This window comes from Schistocerca serialis, chromosome 1 (assembly GCF_023864345.2).
Source record: "Schistocerca serialis cubense isolate TAMUIC-IGC-003099 chromosome 1, iqSchSeri2.2, whole genome shotgun sequence".
Classification (NCBI taxonomy): Eukaryota; Metazoa; Arthropoda; class Insecta; order Orthoptera; family Acrididae; genus Schistocerca; species Schistocerca serialis.
The window spans coordinates 1,273,893,441-1,273,914,688 of NC_064638.1; the positions used below are offsets into that span (position 1 = coordinate 1,273,893,441).

At 42.5% G+C, this 21,248-nt stretch overlaps 1 protein-coding gene across 1 annotated transcript in view; it reads left to right on the forward strand.

Annotated features, from left to right (window-relative positions):
* Positions 1 to 1,032: 1,032 nt before the first annotated feature.
* The window catches only part of LOC126419544 (mitochondrial import inner membrane translocase subunit Tim23), a 61,842-nt gene continuing 41,626 nt past the window's right edge, over positions 1,033 to 21,248 (forward strand). The window contains exons 1-3 of the mRNA XM_050086737.1: positions 1,033 to 1,208; positions 1,674 to 1,920; positions 5,912 to 6,081. Coding sequence (XP_049942694.1) covers positions 1,133 to 1,208; positions 1,674 to 1,920; positions 5,912 to 6,081 — 493 coding nt within the window. The 5' untranslated portion in view covers positions 1,033 to 1,132. The remainder of the gene's footprint in view (positions 1,209 to 1,673; positions 1,921 to 5,911; positions 6,082 to 21,248) is intronic.

The window sequence follows — 21,248 nt, forward strand, 5'->3', positions numbered from 1 at the left end:
AACTAGTGCAACGTCATAATAACCACTGCTAGTTTGTGATATCCATTGAATCGGCTGCAGTGCTGTGTGTTCGCCATGTACATGGGTCACAAATGTTGGAATTCGTTAGTGGAGCGTAAATGGCATGTTGTGTTGTTAATGTTCTACGAATTACACACTTTATTACTGTGGTTACACAGAGAATAATCACAGAGCACGTTACAGGAATGCATGCCACAACACACTACACAGGAAACAGAAAGATAAGAACAACAATTTCTATAAAGATTAACACACGTTCACTATTTATATTATCGGATTGGTGGTCAACGTCGATCTCGGAGATCGATGCAATCAATTTCGAATATTGGCAAAAAAGACAACACCGTTCTTCCCACTAACTCGAAGTCAAATTTTTCTTCCAGAGGAACTTTGACGCCCCGTTCCACTCAATACCGTTCTATTCTGTTGATGGCCTGTGCAAATTCAGCAATTTGAAACACATTGTGGAATATCTTGACGCTCTTTCCGTGCCATTCCATCAAATTTGAACTGACCAGTGCCGAGAAGAAGAAATCCAACAGTCTATCTCAATTAAAGGGCGTCACTATACTGATTTTCAACCAACAGCTCCTTTTCAGTCATTGTTTTTTCCTACGACCCCCTTATGGAAGACATCTCCGTCATCAATTATGTTCAGACCACGACTTTTTCCTGACGCATTTACTATGGCTACATATTTTGTCCTCACCTAGTGATGGCGACACCAGTCATGTTATTTTTACGTGCACGTTTTCTTTTAAAACAGAAGGTTCTTCTGTTGAATGTATATAGTGCTCCTGTCACTAATGTATTCTGTAAAATTAGGATAATTGTTGGCCGTGAATACGTCATGTATGGTCGTTGTATATGCGTTATTGCATTATGAAATCTCGTAAGATCGTTGGTCTTTATTGTACGTTCTGTCAAAAATTTTGTACGTAGATTGCAAAATTAATCAGAAGCTTTGGGTGCTGCAGCCATGGAGGTATACATCCATGGCAGCAACTGCGTAAGTTGTAACATCTCTGAGAAAGTCCTTCGATAAACGTTTCGTAATAGGTTAAGTTGTTGGTGTTACCCATGCATGAGAACTATTGTAAAGTAAACTGATATGGGAGATCGAACGACGTATTCCGGTAGCATGTATTCCGATTTTTCGAATAAGGATTCCGACTTGAACGTTACAGGTAAGAAAACTCTGTAAAATACATGTTGCACAATAGGTAACATCGACTAAATTTCTTCAGTTCAAAACTAAAAATATAAATTTTCATTCCAATGACATTGTCACCAACGATTATAGAACTGTTTCGCTGATTTGTTCGTAATGTTGTGCAGAGCTATGTGTGATTACTGGGATTAGTAACTGAAGTTTCCTAATTTTTTTTTGATAACCTAGGCTTAACGTCTATGTTGTGAAATTATAGAAATGTTCATGTGTTCTGAAGAGGTAGAACAATGATTTGATAGCACTTAGTGTAATGCATTGAAACGTCATGGTATTTTTTTGGCATCAGTTATTATAACAAAATAGTACATTTCGAAACTTATGTTTTATTGTAAATGATTTAGAGATGTGAGTCCTCGAATGCAGTTGTTGTTGTAATGATGTATATTTATTTAGAAGAGTGCGTAATTTTAATTTGTTGCAGGCTCAACGAAAAACCTTGCCCCACTCTCTCCTTACCTGAACTTCAACCCTGTGTACCTACCACAAAGCCAGCCGGAATTCATATTCCCTGAAGGTGCTTCGAGACAGAGAGGGCGATATGAGCTAGCGTTTTCACAGATAGGCGTTTCATGCATGGCTGGAGCAACAATAGGAGGCATTAACGGATTTTACAATGGGCTGAAAAGTACAACCCTTGCAGGACATACTGGGAAGCTGAGAAGAACACAGTAAGTAAATTTATTTTGGAGCTTTGTTCTGTAATGTAACCGTAAAAAAAAAAAATACGGGTGAAGAAATGTTGTACTCACAGAAAGTTATTTTCTAAAATCATTGATCTGTGCACATTCGTGGGTTATATTTGGCAAATTTTCCTTAAGATAAGGAATTTGTGCATTTTTATTGAAGTCTTTCACTGGGAATATTAAAAAGAATTTACGTGTTAAATTTAATTTTGAGAAAACCAATGTAATAGCCCTATACATGTGGTTACATTAAAGTTTCTGTGTAAGAAATTGCATTCAACATGTTTTATCAAGAGGTCGGCTGTGTACCTGTACAAGTCCTTGTCATTTGTAAGTAAGTTTCTCTTATCATTGCTGCTTTTTTTGCCATTTTCTTTGTTGTTACTCTGTTGCTAATGCATAGTGATGGGGTAGGAGATTAGTGTTTTCCAGTTGTTTTTTCCTGAAGTATCAATAACTTGAATGTGGTTTGGACCTATACTATTACTACTATGTAATGGGACTTTGTGTTATGGATTCAGTAACCAGGTCTACGGTCACTGTTCATGTTATGGACTCCGACTTCGAGGATACTGTCTTAAAATAGCTTGGGGACGGGTTAGGAAGTGATGTTGGATCAACAGTGTCAACGAAATTGAAAGTGAACGTAATACAGAATAAGAACAGTGCAATTGTGAAGATTAATTTATTTTGCTGCTTGTGAATTCCTTGGATGAAAGAAGTGATGAACGCAGAAGTGTGGAGACTTAATCTTTTGCTCTGCTGAAATGCAGCAGGTCGAAACATGTCGCTGCTTCTCGAAGCCTGTGCTAATGATGACCAGTGGCATTATTTCTCTGCATGTTGCACATAAGGCGGCTGAATACATTTTTTCTTCACCAGTCCTGCAAGGACTGTACTCTGGTGAACTCCATTAATTTTTGAAGAAGCTTGTAAACTCATTGGTGATGCCACAGATACAAAAACGAGTTGACAAGTATCACACAGCCCATGAGTTTCGTGCATCCTTCACCGTGTTTTGAATACAGCAGAACCAAGAGAAGTTGTTGTAGAATGATTGGAAAAATGCAAAACATGCTCCCAAAAAAAAAAAAAAAAAAGAGATAGACACATTAGCATTGTTGCAAGCCAATCTGACTTGAAATCTGTACAAAAATTTCCAGCAAGTGCAAAGAAAATCTCTGAAAGAAGGAAACTAAACACCTAAAAAGTACTACTGTAATTTTCATTTTTTGGAATGTTTTGTAACAGTTTGTTTGTATTATTACATGTGTAATAAACAATAAAAATATAGACATAGTCCATATCAATTCAGGCAGGCTAGGGAGAATCTTATCTTCATAGTCTCAGATGTTATCGAATTTAGCATATGTTAAAATGAAGGACTAAGTAAGGAATACATATTTTTTGTTTTCTCCAAAAGAATTTCTGTTCAGAGATACAGCCCTCCAAAGATGACACCATTTGGAAAAAATTTAATAGGCTGTATCTTTGGAACATTTCTAGATATTTTATTGTTTTTTATTTGCAAGATAGTTGCTTTATGATTACAAAGAAATCCTCCATTTGGACGTATCTGTCAAAGTTCTGTTACTATAGTGTTCTCAACATTTTTTATAATGTATGTAAATTTTTTCTGAAACTGCCAGCCCATATATATTTTTTATTTTTATTTTTTTTATTACCACATTATCACATAATAGGCTCATAAAAATCAAAACATAGCCTTATTTGACATAATTTTAGTTTTGAAAGATTAGTAAGACTCATTTTTTCAAGCATTTTTAAGGTTCCAAAATGTATGTGAAGGGTCTAAGGACTTAAAAGGTTTCAATTTATAATTTATATAACTTGTGTGCACTGTTTTGTGCACAAATTAGCCAGTCAATGATCTAAAAATGTGTTCCATTGCTTCAGTAGCTTCCTTTGATACAGACACAAGCAGACATATTTAAAGCTTGTGTCTGTATGTGTGGATGGGTATGTGCGTGTGTGCGAGTGTATACCTGTCTTTTTTTCCCCCTAAGGTAAGTCTTTCCGCTCCCGGGATTGGAATGACTCCTTACCCTCTCCCTTAAAACCCACTTCCTTTCGTCTTCCCCTCTCCTTCCCTCTTTCCTGATGAGGCAACAGTTTGTTGCGAAAGCTTGAATTTTGTGTGTATGTTTGTGTGTCTATCGACCTGCCAGCGCTTTTGTTCGGTAAGTCCCCTCATCTTTGTTTTATATATATATATATATATATATATATATTTTTTTTTTTTTTTTGAGAAAAAGTGTGTTCTTACTTACTCCTGAATTTTAGCATGTGCTAAATTCAATAACATCCGAGACTATGAAGGTAACCCCCTGCCAGAAGTGATACGTATTATGCCATAGCAAAGCAAAATTTGGAGTGCAGGGTATTCGAGAATCCATAGTGTTAACTTTGTTATGTAGTATTGTATTCATTTTGTGTACTTTTCTGTTGAAATGTTTTTTAAATGTGCTTTTCATAATAATAAACTTTAAAGTTTATCTTATGGCTGTTTAAATACAGTGGTTCCTTGGGCATCACCTGGGACAGTGTAAGACCAAGAATTGAACAAGAATGCTAATGGTTAACTTTGTGTGTCACATAACCTCCAGTCCCTATTGAATCCCTTTGGCCCATCCCAGAACATCTACAAAGTCCATCTCTCTCGAATCGCCCCCCGCCCCCCACACACACACAGCTTATGCATGCCTTCCAAAATCCATAAATCCTCAATTGTAGACAGTTACTGTGCTTCCACTGAATATATTTTCCCTCTTACTTGCCAACACTTCCAATCAATTGCCTGAAGCCCATTCTGTCAAATGAAAGATGCTAACAACTTCCTTCACTGTCTTGCGATCACCCCACTCTAAACAAGTCGATTTCACAGCGAAGGGCAATCCATATGGCTCTCACTGTTGCCAACTTGTTTATGGGCAATCTTAAGGGAACTTTGCAACTCTCCTAAATCGCGTGTCTGGTTCACATTCATTAATGATATCTTTATGATCTGGACTGAGGACCAAGACCTTATCCTCAATCCTCCACTACCTCAGCACTTTTCCCATCTGCTTCGCATGCTTCTCCTCAACCCAACCTTTCTGGACTTTGACCTACACCTTTCCAATGGCTCCTCCATGCTTTGTTTGTATTAAAGTCACTAACTGCCAACAGTACCTGCATTTTGACAGCTGTCACCTTTTCCACACCAAGAAATTGCTCCCATGCAGCCTAGCTGCATGTGGACACCATATCTACAGCCTAACCAGGTTAGGCTGATAATGAGAGAGAGATTATTTATTTTTGTAGATATTATTTATTTATTGTAGATATTATTTATTTATTGTAGATATTATTTATTTATTGTAGATATTATTTATTTACTGTAGATATTATTTATTTATTTACTGTAGATATTATTTATTTATTTACTGTAGATATTATTTATTTATTTACTGTAGATATTATTTATTTATTTACTGTAGATATTATTTATTTATTTACTGTAGATATTATTTATTTATTTACTGTAGATATTATTTATTTATTTATTTATTTACTGTAGATATTATTTATTTATTTATTTATTTACTGTAGATATTATTTATTTTTGTAGATATTTTATAGAAATGTAATTAAGTCTCTAGTTTTTGTTTTCTTCGTCTTTACCCCATATCTTCATTGAGTCAGCATATTAACCTGGATTTGGCATTGTTAGTTGTGCAGGGTGGCTGGATGCCTTTCTCACGTAGAGGCATCCCCCACCCCCTACCATCAGGCCCAGATGGAAATTGGTATCCCATTTGTTTTATCAAATATTATTCTTATCAAAGTGTGTGAACTTTCGCAAATTGTGTAACTGAGGTGGGATGTGAGTACCAGCCCGGTATTCACCTAGAGAGATGTGCAGTATTCTCAAGATTTGCTTACTGCATTTTACAAGTGCATGTTTTTATTACAGGCTCCTAAATTATGTTATGAAACAAGGAGCAGCAACTGCCAACACCCTTGGCGTCATAGCCGTTATGTACAGTGGCTTTGGCACAATATTGTCATGGATGAGAGGATGTGATGACGAACTCAATACAATCTCAGCTGCAACTGCAACAGGCTTGTTGTACAAGTCATCAGGTATGTGACTCTTAAGCACAATATATTTAATTGCAGATCATTTTAGACTAGTTAGTGTGTATTCAATAAACATCAGCGTGGTGTACCAAGAATACCTGTATCTCACTCCTGAATAATATTCACTGTTTATATACATGGAACTGTTTCCATTTTTGCAAAATGTGGGTAGTCTCTCCCATCCACAGCAGTCTGTTAGGAACTTGTTCAAGCTGCTGTTGAATACAGCATTCGCTATTGCTGGCAGCCAATAAAATGCAAACAAATCACTTGATTGGCCAGTGACAGTGCCCTCAGAGATAGAGGTTCTGTATATTCACATCAATATGGGAAATAATGAACATTCATATTTGCATTACTAGTTATGGAAACTTGTGGAAAGGTCCTCATTTTACCCATGATGGAGACCTCTGTGATGAATTTCTCCGGTAACTTCTGTTCAAAATTTTTTGTGCGTGTGTCAGGTAAACAGTTCTAAAAACTTCTGGATATCTTGGAGACATAATATAGTTGACCACTGATAGAAAAATAATGAAACAAATACAGATGGAGGAAACTGGAATACTCGCAGCATCTCTTAAGTCTTGGTATACTTAGTAATTTGAAATACACTCCTGGAAATTGAAATAAGAACACCGTGAATTCATTGTCCCAGGAAGGGGAAACTTTGACACATTCCTGGGGTCAGATACATCACATGATCACACTGACAGAACCACAGGCACACAGACACAGGCAACAGAGCATGCACAATGTCGGCACTACTACAGTGTATATCCACCTTTCGCAGCAATGCAGGCTGCTATTCTCCCATGGAGACGATCGTAGAGATGCTGGATGTAGTCCTGTGGAACGGCTTGCCATGCCATTTCCACCTGGCGCCTCAGTTGGACCAGCGTTCGTGCTGGACGTGCAGACCGCGTGAGACGACGCTTCATCCAGTCCCAAACATGCTCAATGGGGTAAAGATCCGGAGATCTTGCTGGCCAGGGTAGTTGACTTACACCTTCTAGAGCACGTTGGGTGGCACGGGATACATGCGGACGTGCATTGTCCTGTTGGAACAGCAAGTTCCCTTGCTGGTCTAGGAATGGTAGAACGATGGGTTCGATGACGGTTTGGATGTACCGTGCACTATTCAGTGTCCCCTCGATGATCACCAGTGGTGTACGGCCAGTGTAGGAGATCGCTCCCCACACCATGATGCCGGGTGTTGGCCCTGTGTGCCTCGGTCGTATGCAGTCCTGATTGTGGCGCTCACCTGCACGGCGCCAAACACGCATACGACCATCATTGGCACCAAGGCAGAAGCGACTCTCATCGCTGAAGACGACACGTCTCCATTCGTCCCTCCATTCACGCCTGTCGCGACACCACTGGAGGCGGGCTGCGCGATGTTGGGGCGTGAGCGGAAGACGGCCTAACGGTGTGCGGGACCGTAGCCCAGCTTCATGGAGACGGTTGCGAATGGTCCTCGCCGATACCCCAGGAGCAACAGTGTCCCTAATTTGCTGGGAAGTGGCGGTGCGGTCCCCTACGGCACTGCGTAGGATCCTACGGTCTTGGCGTGCATCCGTGCGTCGCTGCGGTCCGGTCCCAGGTCGACGGGCACGTGCACCTTCCGCCGACCACTGGCCACAACATCGATGTACTGTGGAGACCTCACGCCCCACGTGTTGAGCAATTCGGCGGAACGTCCACCCGGCATCCCGCATGCCCACTATATGCCCTCGCTCAAAGTCCGTCAACTGCACATACGGTTCACGTCCACGCTGTCGCGGCATGCTACCAGTGTTAAAGACTGCGATGGAGCTCCGTATGCCACGGCAAACTGGCTGACACTGACGGCGGCGGTGCACAAATGCTGCGCAGCTAGCGCCATTCGACGGCCAACACCGCGGTTCCTGGTGTGTCCGCTGTGCCGTGCGTGTGATCATTGCTTGTACAGCCCTCTCGCAGTGTCCGGAGCAAGTATGGTGGGTATGACACACCGGTGTCAATGTGTTCTTTTTTCCATTTCCAGGAGTGTATGTTTCTAAGTTCTTGCTTAGTCACAACGGAGCCTTGTGTTCACTTGTGAGTAGGGACTGTAAAATTCGCATTTTTGCAATAAATGCAAAATAGATGCAAATTTTTCCTCAAAACGCAAAACTGCAAAATTACTTGATGTTGTTTCATAGCAGTACATCATCTGGTGAACCCCAATTTGGAAAGATAATGTGCACAAGAACCTATTTGCAAAATAGTCTGTGAATGCAATGATTTATCGATGCGCTCAATGATCTGGTGCCATGCCAATTGTGGATGGTTGAATGGTCTGTTTAAGATACGTGTCAAGTAATGGAGCATAGTACTCAGTCATGGGACCTAGCTTTTTATGAGAAAGAAATACGTGCATTTGTTTGTTAGCTAAAGCTTGCAAGATAATATAATGCAGACAGTTTTAATGTGGCAAATTACGTGGCGGACATTTTGAACTGTAGTTGCATCGAATACTGCTGGAGGTTGGGCCTCAACTACATTATTAACAATATTCTGTTAACTAGGGCTGTGTTTGAAAACAACTCAAACAGTTTGTCACAGTTTTGGAAATCTCAGGTTTTGTTTGATCTGTTGATCGGCCTGCGATCTAGTGTGTTGTGTTGGTACTAGACGACCTGTCATAGCCTTTTTAATGGACTATGCACTTTATTAATAGAAATAACTGTGAAACACGGACTGAAATATATGCTAGGGGCAGTTCGTGTGTAACAATGGCGACTAATGAATCAACAAATGGTTGCTTTCGAGATTCTATCCAATTCTCAAGCTTTCACTCGCCCCGTGATCTAGTGGCGCCTGATGTTACTATCTCCAAGGCTGGTCTTGTTACAATGGATTCTCTTAATGAAAATTACATTCACATTATTACAATGTATTTTTTTGTCCTAATTTTAATTCTTGAGTAATTTTCATGATTATTTCATCTGAATGTTGCCATTTTGTTTTCAAACTGATTAAAATCTGTTGGACTGATATGTAAACAGGGATTGAATTGCTCATTTGCAGCTCTCTCTCTCTCTCTCTCTCTCTCTCTCTCTCTCTCTCTCTCTCTCTCTCTCTCTCTCTCTTTTATAAACAAATAAAATGCTATACTGGGTTGAGTAAAGTAATATTTTTTGGAGAACAACATTTTTCTTTTTGTCTGTTACCAGTACTTAAAAATCAGCATAAATGTTTTGGTGTCCATATGTACGTGTGCTATATGAGAAATCGTATTGTAAATTTGTCTGGAAACAATAGGATATTGTGTAGTGGTAGGATTTAATGCTATTTCCACCACTGTTTTATGAAATTGTCATTGCTGTGCGATTCAACTGTTGTGTCATTGTTTGAACAAGTCCAATAGTGTATCGAACAAAGCAGCTTATTGAGTAACCTCAACCCCGTTTCAGTGCAATAGCTTCAGACAAATGCCGGCGTGGTTCCTTTGAAAGGGCGCAGCCAATTTCCTTCCCCATCCTTCCCTAATCCGAGTTTGTGCTTTGTCTTGAATGACCTCATTGTGGACGAGACATTAAATTCTAATCCCCTCCTCCCTCCTCGTTGAACGCAAGTATCATTTGTCTAGCCCTGCTGCTAACTTCAGTGTAAGCAGTTGCACGGTAGCCATCCTTGAATACTTAGTGTGGTGTGTAACTCATTGTTTTCTTATATATCTAAAAACAAAGATGATGTAACTTACCAAACGAAAGTGTTGGTATGTTGATAGAGACACAAACACAAACAAACAGACAATCGAGCTTTCGCAACCCACGGTTGCTTCATCAGGAAAGAGGGAAAGGCGAAAGGATATGGGTTTTAAGGGAGAGGGTAAGGAGTCATTCCAATCCCGGGAGCGGAAAGACTTACCTTAGGGGGAGAAAGGGACAGGTTCCAATCCCGGGAGCGGAAAGACTTACCTTAGGGGGAGAAAGGGACAGGTGTACACACACACACACACACACACACACACACACAGATATACAGACACAAGCAGACAGGTGTAAAGGCCTTTACATATGCCTGCTTGTGTCTGTATATCTGCGGATGCATAGGTGCGTGTGCGCGTGCGTATACCTGTCCCTTTTTCCCCCTAAGGTAAGTCTTTCCGCTCCCGGGATTGGAATGACTCCTTACCCTCTCCCTTAAAACTCACATCCTTTTGTCTTTCCCTCTCCTTCCCTCTTTCCTGATGAAGCAACCGTGGGTTGCGAAAGCTTGAATTTTGTGTGTTTGTTTGGGTTTGTTAGTGTCTCTATCAACGTGCCAACACTTTTGTTTGGTAAGTTACATCATCTTTGTTTTTAGATATATTTTTCCCACATGGAATGTTTCCCTCTATTATATTCATTGTTTTCTTATTTTGAAATAAGTGAAGCGACTAGTCCTGTCTATCGCGGATTTGGGTTAAGATCCTTGCAACACCTGAAGAGGTTGGTGATCCCTGTGACAAAGTGTCAGTTCTGCTGTAAGCTGCTGTCCAGCTAAATGAAGGTGGCATTTGTTTCCCTGCCCTGTGGCAGTCAGAATTCTAGTCTGTTTATGCTCGTGATCATCCACGACTGTAGCCAATAGCGCCCACCTCTGCATGATAGTGATAGGAAAACAAAATCTGTAACCTTTTCGACCTTGCCAAAATTCGTCTCCTAATGTTAAAATTGAATAGCTGTACCTACAGTTCTACTTCTATGCAAAGTGCCTTGTCAGTTCTATCTGTAACATTGTTAAGCACAGGTCGTAAGGCTATGAATGCCCACGGAAGGTCGAAGTTAGTGCTCCGTAGATTTTTTAATCTTCAAATTAGGCAGAAAATGATTAATAATGTCCAGAAACACTTTGTCAGAGACACATTCACTTAAATAGTAAGAAAATGCTGCTGCTTTTCAACAGAACAATCATTTCTTTAAATCTTAATTACAGCCAAATGAAGAAATGAAAGGCCATTTCGGAACAGAAAGGTGTTAAGTTTTTGCAAAAGCAAACATGCCGGTCAGGAAGCTCCCAGTCAGCACTTTTTTAAACAGTCAATTTCAAATAACTAACAATTTAATTGTCTTCACTAATGTAGCATGACAGATTTGCAAATTTATGCATCTAGTCATTTACAAACAACGAAAATAATTGCAAATTTTGCCATAAATAATGCTACATTTACCTGTCCATATTTATGGGCAATGACATATCCAAAAAGTGGTTGCAGGTAAAGTTAATCGTCGCGCAAATTTAGTGTCCGTGACAACAGATTCCAAACATAACAACAGAATTATCTCTGGGTTTCTTAGTACTCTCCAGACTTGGACAAGGTATACAAGTAAAATGCAAATTTAATTGAATACTGTGGAACTTATTGTATCTGGACTAGGTAGGATCATACTTCATCTGTATTATTGAAAGTAAAGTTAATCTGGAAATTCAGAAAAAAAAATTCAAAGACGTGGGTTAAATGACATAGAGACACACATTAAATTTATTTTCACATAAATTTTGATAAGATATTGGGAAAAAAAAAGTTTTGCTGTTGTTTTGTTGTTCGTTAATCCAAAAACTGGTTTGATGCAGCTCTCCATGCTGTTGATTCCTATGCAAACCTCTTCATCTCGAAATATCTACTGCAGTATACATCTATTTGAACCTGCCTACTGTACTCTGCTCTTGGCCTCACTCGCAAATTTTACTCCCGACACTTCCCTCCAGTACTAAATTGACAATTACTTGATATCTCTGAATGTATTCTATTGACCAGTCCTTTCATGTAGTCCAATTTGCTGCAGGTTTCTTTTCTTGCCAATTCTGTTCAATCCTGTCCTCATTAATTAATGCAATCTACCAATATAATCTTCAGTGTTGTCCTGTAGCTGGTTTTCACGTGTTTGTTCTCCAACTCTCCAAAAGCTGGCAAGTTTCCACTCTTTCCTGTGAGCCTGTCGACAACTCAATGCTGTGACGTCCCCTCTCCCCTTTTGTTGTCACTGTTGATGGTGAGCTGCTACAGCTACAGCTTGGTCGTTGGAATGGAGATACGACGCGCAGTGATGGTTGTCCCCGTCGGGTAACTTGGAACAACACCTGAAAATCTCTAAAAAAAAATTGTTCCTCGCATAATGTGTGAAAGTCCATTTGTGAGTTCGCATAGTCTTCTCAGCAATGCGAACTGCTGATTTTTAATTGTCTGTTATGGTTTTGTGATGATGGATCGGATCAATTAAGATTCTTTTCAATTCGTTGATCGTGACAATTACGACAACTTTTACAATTGACGCATTTGTATTATCTTCGTGTGGTCGAATTAATGTTTCCTACTCCAGGCTAATCAGGTATTGCAGTCTTCGATACTATGTCCATTCTTCGTTGTAACTGTTCACTTTGATAAAGGTTGAGTCCAACAATAATATCTCCAATCATTAAACTTCATTAACTCGTTGTACACTATCAGCATATCACTTCAGTTCAAGTTCTCAAGTCAGAATAACAGAGATCAAAGTCCGCACATCTCTGTCACACAATATTACTTTTTTTTAATAGAAACAATCTCGTAGCATTCCGTTTGTAGTAAGGTAACAAACGGTGCTTTCTCTCAACTTGATAGCAAGCAAGCTACTAACATTCCCATGATCGAACATTGTAGACGCATTGAATTTCCTTTTCACCGCACTTACTACTCCTTAAAATAAATATTATCTCTGACTGACACTTTACTTTGGACTCAACTTTCGTTGTACTGATTCTCAGTTATTACTGAGATGTTTGATAGCTAATTAAAAATAACCTTTCTTCCTACCTATCTATCATGACATACTCAATAATTATTGAAGTTGGAGTTCATCAAAACTTTAAGGTGTTATATTATTGTCAAAGTTGTCGCACCTGTCAGGATAACACTGTTCCCTACTTTAATTTATCATGACATTCTTATTTGCGTTTCTTGGGGTGTTACAATGCCTCTACTATTCAGTGATTGGTCTCCTCTATTTCTAGTTATTTACAATTAAAATTAGTGCTAATAATGTTAAGCTTCAGAGATCCATTAGATGAAATGGAACCTTATAGCATTTATCTCAGGTGAGTCCCTCTCCCACTTCCTCTCCCACCCCACCCCTCCCCGCTTCCTCTCCCACCCCACCCCTCCCCGCTTCCTCTCCCACCCCACCCCTCCCCGCTTCCTCTCCCACCCCACCCCTCCCCGCTTCCTCTCCCACCCCACCCCTCCCCGCTTCCTCTCCCACCCCACCCCTCCCCGCTTCCTCTCCCACCCCACCCCTCCCCGCTTCCTCTCCCACCCCACCCCACCCCGCTTCCTCTCCCACCCCACCCCACCCCGCTTCCTCTCCCACCCCGCTTCCTCTCCCACTCCCTCTCCCACTCCCCACTGTTAGTTATGCAAACAGCAGATGATGTGGGTACCAAGAAAGTAAATATCAAATGGAACAAGACAACTATTACAGAGAAGTGAGAATTTGGTGACCTGTTAATAGGTGCGTGATCAAATCTGCTGATTTAAACAAGACAATTCTGAACTGTCTTTAAGAAGACCCACTACAACTGGACAAGAATAACAACTGAAAATGGAAAAGACTTTGGTCTATATATACATCATATTCCTCGAGCCATGTAATGCTGTGTGACAGAGGGTGCTTGTGGTACCACTAACTGATCAGTTTTTCTCTGTTACACTCACGAATATTGCATGGTAAGAATGACTGCCAGTATGTCTCTATTTTAGCTTAATATCATGATTTTGTCTTCGTGGTCATTTCATGAAGTGTATGTTGGAGGAAGTAACATGTCCAACTCTTTGCAAAAGTGCTCACTCGAAATTTCACCAATATTGTTCATCCTCAATAAGTTGAAGATTGGTGCAGTGGCCGTCGGGAACAGCCGTGCCTCAGCACTGTGGCTGCCAAGGGGTGAGGAGCAGTTAGTGAAGGCAGCATCAGCTGCTTGTAGTAGTGCTGGCACCACTAACATTGTTTTGTGCTTAACATGAAATCTGAGGCGGCACTTGCGGAAATATTATCCGCGAAAGAAACACCTCCGTCGGATCAGCAATCGCTTGTTCTTGTTGACATATTCATGCTAGAGTGTTTTACCTAGAATTTACATATTACTTGTGTATCAAAAGTAATGAAAAATAAAGTAGATGAATGTACAGCTAATGATACTATGAATCAAAAGTCAAAAATTGATTTCTGTAATCTGTTTGCATATTGCATTTATCAAATACAGCACAGCAGTAATGTTTACAAAATGTACTTAACTGTCAATATTATGATCACTACAGATCACTGTCATTTGTGTTTGATTCAAGATCATAATCACCACTTGAGGGTGTGGTACTGGTGATAACTTCATCAATGGCCCTTTCCACTATCCCAGCTTGTTTCCAATACTCTTTCTGTAGCTGATGCACTTTATGCAGTGACTGAAGCAAAAGCAGCATTAACAAGTTCCGACAATGTTTCCTTCGACGTGTCACAAGTGACATTGCTCTCCCTGAAATTGTGTTTGTGTGCCAAGCCAATTCTATCGGATTTAGATCACCTTTGGAGGGCGCTAAATGGACTGCTTTGTGGCCTCTGCTGTCAGCGATTTTATCAAAGACATACACTTTCACAGCTGGTTTGTTTTATTTTATTTTAGAAAACAGTTCCGCCTTTCTCATTGAGTTGCAGTTTATTTGCCTGTTTTTCAACCATTGTAATCCTGAAATCATATTTATTGGGCATACTGTCGATCTTCCTGCTGTGGTATGATGCATCATCCACAGAGTCGCAGAATTGGATGGAATATTAGGAACACCCCCCTCCCCTTCCCATTGATATCTGCTACTTTTGTACACTTCAGTAAGTTTGCAAGGTAGCGCAAACAGTTTATTGTCCGAAATCTCATATATATATATATATATATATATATATATATTAAAAAAACAAAGATGAGGTGACTTCCGAACAAAAGCGCTGGCAGGTCGATAGACACACAAACATACACACAAAATTCAAGCTTTCGCAACAAACTGTTGCCTCATCAGGAAGGAGGGAAGGAGAGGGGAAGACGAAAGGAAGTGGGTTTTAAGGGAGAGGGTAAGGAGTCATTCCAATCCCGGGAGCGGAAAGACTTACCTTAGGGGGAAAAAAGGACAGGTATACACTCGCACACACGCACATATCCATCCACACATACAGACACAAGCAGACATATTTAAAGACAAAGAGTTTGGGCAGAGATGTCAGTCGAGGCAGAAGTGTAGAGGCAAAGAAGTTGCTGAAAGACAGGTGAGGTATGAGTGGCGGCAACTTGAAATTAGCGGAGATTGAGGCCTGGCGGATGACGAGAAGAGAGGATATACTGAAGGGCAAGTTCCCATCTCCGGAGTTCGGATAGGTTGGTGTTGGTGGGAAGTATCCAAATAACCCGGACGGTGTAACACTGTGCCAAGATGTGCTGGCTGTGCACCAAGGCATGTTTAGCCACAGGGTGATCCTCATTACCAACAAACACTGTCTGCCTGTGTCCATTCATGCGAATGGACAGTTTGTTGCTGGTCATTCCCACATAGAATGCATCACAGTGTAGGCAGGTCAGTTGGTAAATCACGTGGGTGCTTTCACACGTGGCTCTGCCTCTGATCGTGTACACCTTCCGGGTTACAGGACTGGAGTAGGTGGTGGTGGGAGGGTGCATGGGACAGGTTTTGCATCGGGGGCGGTTACAAGGATAGGAGCCAGAGGGTAGGGAAGGTGGTTTGGGGATTTCGTAGGGATGAACTAACAGGTTACGAAGGTTAGGTGGACGGCGGAAAGACACTCTTGGTGGAGTGGGGAGGATTTCATGAAGGATGGATCTCATTTCAGGGCAGGATTTGAGGAAGTCGTATCCCTGCTGGAGAGCCACATTCAGAGTCTGGTCCAGTCCCGGAAAGTATCCTGTCACAAGTGGGGCACTTTTGTGGTTCTTCTGTAGGGGATTCTGGGTTTGAGGGGACGAGGAAGTGGCTCTGGTTATTTGCTTGTGTACCAGGTCGGGAGGGTAGTTGCGGGATGCGAAAGCTGTTTTCAGGTCGTTGGTGTAATGATTCAGGGATTCCGGACTGGAGCAGATTCGTTTGCCACGAAGACCTAGGCTGTAGGGAAGGGACCGTTTGATGTGGAATGGGTGGCAGCTGTCATAATGGAGGTACGGTTGCTTGTTGGTGGGTTTGATGTGGACGGACGTGTGAAGTTGGCCATTGGACAGGTGGAGGTCAACGTCAAGGAAAGTGGCATGGGATTTGGAGTAGGACCAGGTGAAACTGATGGAACCAAAGGAGTTGAGGTTGGAGAGGAAATTCTGGAGTTCTTCTTCACTGTGAGTCCAGATCATGAAGATGTCATCAATAAATCTGTACCAAACTTTGGGTTGGCAGACTTGGGTAACCAAGAAGGCTTCCTCTAAGCGACCCATGAATAGGTTGGCGTACGAGGGGGCCATCCTGGTGCCCATGGCTGTTCCCTTTAATTGTTGGTATGTCTGGCCCTCAAAAGTGAAGAAGTTGTGGGTCAGGATGAAGCTGGCTAAGGTGATGAGGAAAGAGGTTTTAGGTAGGGTGGCAGGTGATCGGCGTGAAAGGAAATGCTCCATCGCAGCGAGGCCCTGGACGTGCGGAATATTTGTGTATAAGGACGTGGCATCAATGGTTACAAGGATGGTTTCCGGGGGTAACAGATTGGGTAAGGATTCCAGGCGTTCGAGAAAGTGGTTGGTGTCTTTGATGAAGGATGGGAGACTGCATGTAATGGGTTGAAGGTGTTGATCTACGTAGGCAGAGATACGTACTGTGGGGGCTTGGTAACCAGCTACAATGGGGCGGCCGGGATGATTGGGTTTGTGGATTTTGGGAAGAAGGTAGAAGGTAGGGGTGCGGGGTGTCGGTGGGGTCAGGAGGTTGATGGAGTCAGGTGAAAGGTTTTGCAGGGGGCCTAAGGTTCTGAGGATTCCTTGAAGCTCCGCCTGGACATCGGGAATGGGGTTACCTTGGCAAACTTTGTATGTGGTGTTGTCTGAAAGCTGACGCAGTCCCTCAGCCACATACTCCCGACGATCAAGTACCACGGTCGTGGAACCCTTGTCCGCCGGAAGAATGACGATGGATCGGTCAGCCTTCAGATCACGGATAGCCTGGGCTTCAGCAGTGGTGATGTTGGGTGTAGGATTAAGGTTTTTTAAGAAGGATTGAGATGCAAGGCTGGAAGTCAGAAATTCCTGGAAGGTTTGGAGAGGGTGATTTTGAGGAAGAGGAGGTGGGTCCCGCTGTGACGGAGGACGGAACTGTTCCAGGCAGGGTTCAATTTGGATGGTGTCTTGAGGAGTCGGATCATTAGGAGTAGGATTAGGATCATTATTCTTCGTGGCAAAGTGATACTTCCAGCAGAGAGTACGAGTGTAGGACAGTAAATCTTTGACGAGGGCTGTTTGGTTGAATCTGGGAGTGGGGCTGAAGGTGAGGCCTTTGGATAGGACAGAGGCTTCGGATTGGGAGAGAGGTTTGGAGGAAAGGTTAACTACTGAATTAGGGTGTTGTGGTTCCAGATTGTGTTGATCGGAATTTTGAGGTTTTGGAGGGAGTGGAGCTGGAAGTGGGAGATTGAGTAGATGGGAGAGACTGGGTCTGTGTGCAATGAGAGGAGGTTGAGGTTTGCTGGAAAGTTTGTGAAGGGTGATTGAGTTGCCTTTCCGGAGGTGGGAAACCAGGAGATTGGATAGTTTTTTGAGGTGGAGGGTGGCATGCTGTTCTAATTTACGGTTGGCCTGTAGGAGGATGCTCTGAACAGCCGGTGTGGATGTGGGAGAGGAAAGATTAAGGATTTTTATTAAGGATAGGAGTTGACGGGTGTGTTCATTGGCTGAGTTGATGTGTAGGTGAAGGATTAGGTGGGTGAGGGCAATGGATTGTTCAGTTTGGAACTGGTATAGGGACTGATGGAAGGAAGGGTTGCAGCCAGAGATGGGAACTTTGAGTGTGAGGCCTTTGGGGGTAATGCCAAATGTCAGACAAGCCTGAGAAAATAAAATCTGCGAGCGTAATCTGGCTAGGGCGAAGGCATGTTTGCGGAGGGAATGTAAATAAAACTTAATGGGGTCATTGTGGGGGTGTTGTGAGGGTGACAGGGTATTAGAAGGTGGAAAGTGTAACATGAGGTGAAATGAAAATGAAAATAAAAATATATGGGGAGAGATAAAGGTGAACCGGAAAGAAACTGGAGATCTGGAATGAAAAAAGGCGAAAAGGTGTTGGTTACAGCTGGGCTATGTTGGACTTGGGTTGGTAGACAACGATGTGCATAAAGGTTAGGTGGTTGTGTTGCTGCCAAAACACGTTAAAGGACGGAGAAATTCGGGAAAATTTCGAAAAAACTGCGTGTAGTATATTAAAAGGAGTGGTATTGTGGTGGCAGATTATGAATATGAGGCTAACAATTGTCTGACGAAGAAATAATGGCGTTAAAACCTGTGGGAAGCGGCTAAAAATGATCAGTGATGTGGGAAAAACGGAAATTACATGCAGTCTCCCATCCTTCATCAAGGACACCAACCACTTCCTTGAACGCCTGGAATCCTTACCCAATCTGTTACCCCCGGAAACCATCCTTGTAACCATTGATGCCACGTCCTTATACACAAATATTCCGCACGTCCAGGGCCTCGCTGCGATGGAGCATTTCCTTTCACGCCGATCACCTGCCACCCTACCTAAAACCTCTTTCCTCATCACCTTAGCCAGCTTCATCCTGACCCACAACTTCTTCACTTTTGAAGGCCAGACATACCAACAATTAAAGGGAACAGCCATGGGTACCAGGATGGCCCCCTCGTACGCCAACCTATTCATGGGTCGCTTAGAGGAAGCCTTCTTGGTTACCCAAGTCTGCCAACCCAAAGTTTGGTACAGATTTATTGATGACATCTTCATGATCTGGACTCACAGTGAAGAAGAACTCCAGAATTTCCTCTCCAACCTCAACTCCTTTGGTTCCATCAGTTTCACCTGGTCCTACTCCAAATCCCATGCCACTTTCCTTGACGTTGACCTCCACCTGTCCAATGGCCAACTTCACACGTCCGTCCACATCAAACCCACCAACAAGCAACAGTACCTCCATTATGACAGCTGCCACCCATTCCACATCAAACGGTCCCTTCCCTACAGCCTAGGTCTTCGTGGCAAACGAATCTGCTCCAGTCCGGAATCCCTGAATCATTACACCAACGACCTGAAAACAACTTTCGCATCCCGCAACTACCCTCCCGACCTGGTACAGAAGCAAATAACCAGAGCCACTTCCTCGTCCCCTCAAACCCAGAATCCCCCACAGAAGAACCACAAAAGTGCCCCACTTGTGACAGGATACTTTCCGGGACTGGACCAGACTCTGAATGTGGCTCTCCAGCAGGGATACGACTTCCTCAAATCCTGCCCTGAAATGAGATGCATCCTTCATGAACTCCTCCCCACTCCACCAAGAGTGTCTTTCCGCCGTCCACCTAACCTTCGTAACCTGTTAGTTCATCCCTATGAAATCCCCAAACCACCTTCCCTACCCTCTGGCTCCTATCCTTGTAACCGCCCCCGATGCAAAACCTGTCCCATGCACCCTCCCACCACCACCTACTCCAGTCCTGTAACCCGGAAGGTGTACACGATCAGAGGCAGAGCCACGTGTGAAAGCACCCACGTGATTTACCAACTGACTGCCTACACTGTGATGCATTCTATGTGGGAATGACCAGCAACAAACTGTCCATTCGCATGAATGGACACAGGCAGACAGTGTTTGTTGGTAATGAGGATCACCCTGTGGCTAAACATGCCTTGGTGCACAGCCAGCACATCTTGGCACAGTGTTACACCGTCCGGGTTATTTGGATACTTCCCACCAACACCAACCTATCCGAACTCCGGAGATGGGAACTTGCCCTTCAGTATATCCTCTCTTCTCGTCATCCGCCAGGCCTCAATCTCCGCTAATTTCAAGTTGCCGCCACTCATACCTCACCTGTCTTTCAACAACTTCTTTGCCTCTACACTTCTGCCTCGACTGACATCTCTGCCCAAACTCTTTGTCTTTAAATATGTCTGCTTGTGTCTGTATGTGTGGATGGATATGTGCGTGTGTGCGAGTGTATACCTGTCCTTTTTTCCCCCTAAGGTAAGTCTTTCCGCTCCCGGGATTGGAATGACTCCTTACCCTCTCCCTTAAAACCCACTTCCTTTCGTCTTCCCCTCTCCTTCCCTCTTTCCTGATGAGGCAACAGTTTGTTGCGAAAGCTTGAATTTTGTGTGTATGTTTGTGTGTCTATCGACCTGCCAGCGCTTTTGTTCGGAAGTCACCTCATCTTTGTTTTTTTTATATATATGAGAGAGAGAGAGAGAGAGAGAGAGAGAGAGAGAGAGAGAGAGACATTCCACATGGGAAAAATTATATAAAAAAAAAAGATGATATATAAAAAAAGATGAGGTGACTTACCAAACGAAAGCGCTGGCAGGTCGATAGACACACAAACATACACACAAAATTCAAGCTTTCGCAACAAACTGTTGCCTCATCAGGAAAGAGGGAAGGAGAGGGAAAGACGAAAGGATGTGGGTTTTAAGGGAGAGGGTAATGAGTCATTCCAATCCCGGGAGAGGAAAGACTTACCTTAGGGGGAAAAAAGGACAGGTATACACTCGCGCACACACACACGTATCCATCCACACATATACAGCCACAAGCAGACATATTTAAAGACAAAGAGTTTGAGCAGAGATGTCAGTCGAGGCAGAAGTGCAGAGGCAAAGGTGTTATTGAATGACTGGTGAGGTATGAGTGGCGGAAACTTGAAATTAGCGGAGATTGAGGCCTGGTGGATAACGGGAAGAGAGGATATATTGAAGAGCAAGTTCCCATCTCCGGAGTTCGTATAGGTTGGTGTTAGTGGGAAGTATCCAGATAACCCGGACGGTGTAACACTGTGCCAAGATGTGCTGGCCGTGCACCAAGGCATGTTTAGCCACAGGGTGATCCTCATTACCAACAAACACTGTCTGCCTGTGTCCATTCATGCGAATGGACAGTTTGTTAGTGGTCATTCCCACATAGAAAGCTTCACAGTGTAGGCAGGTCAGTTGGTAGATC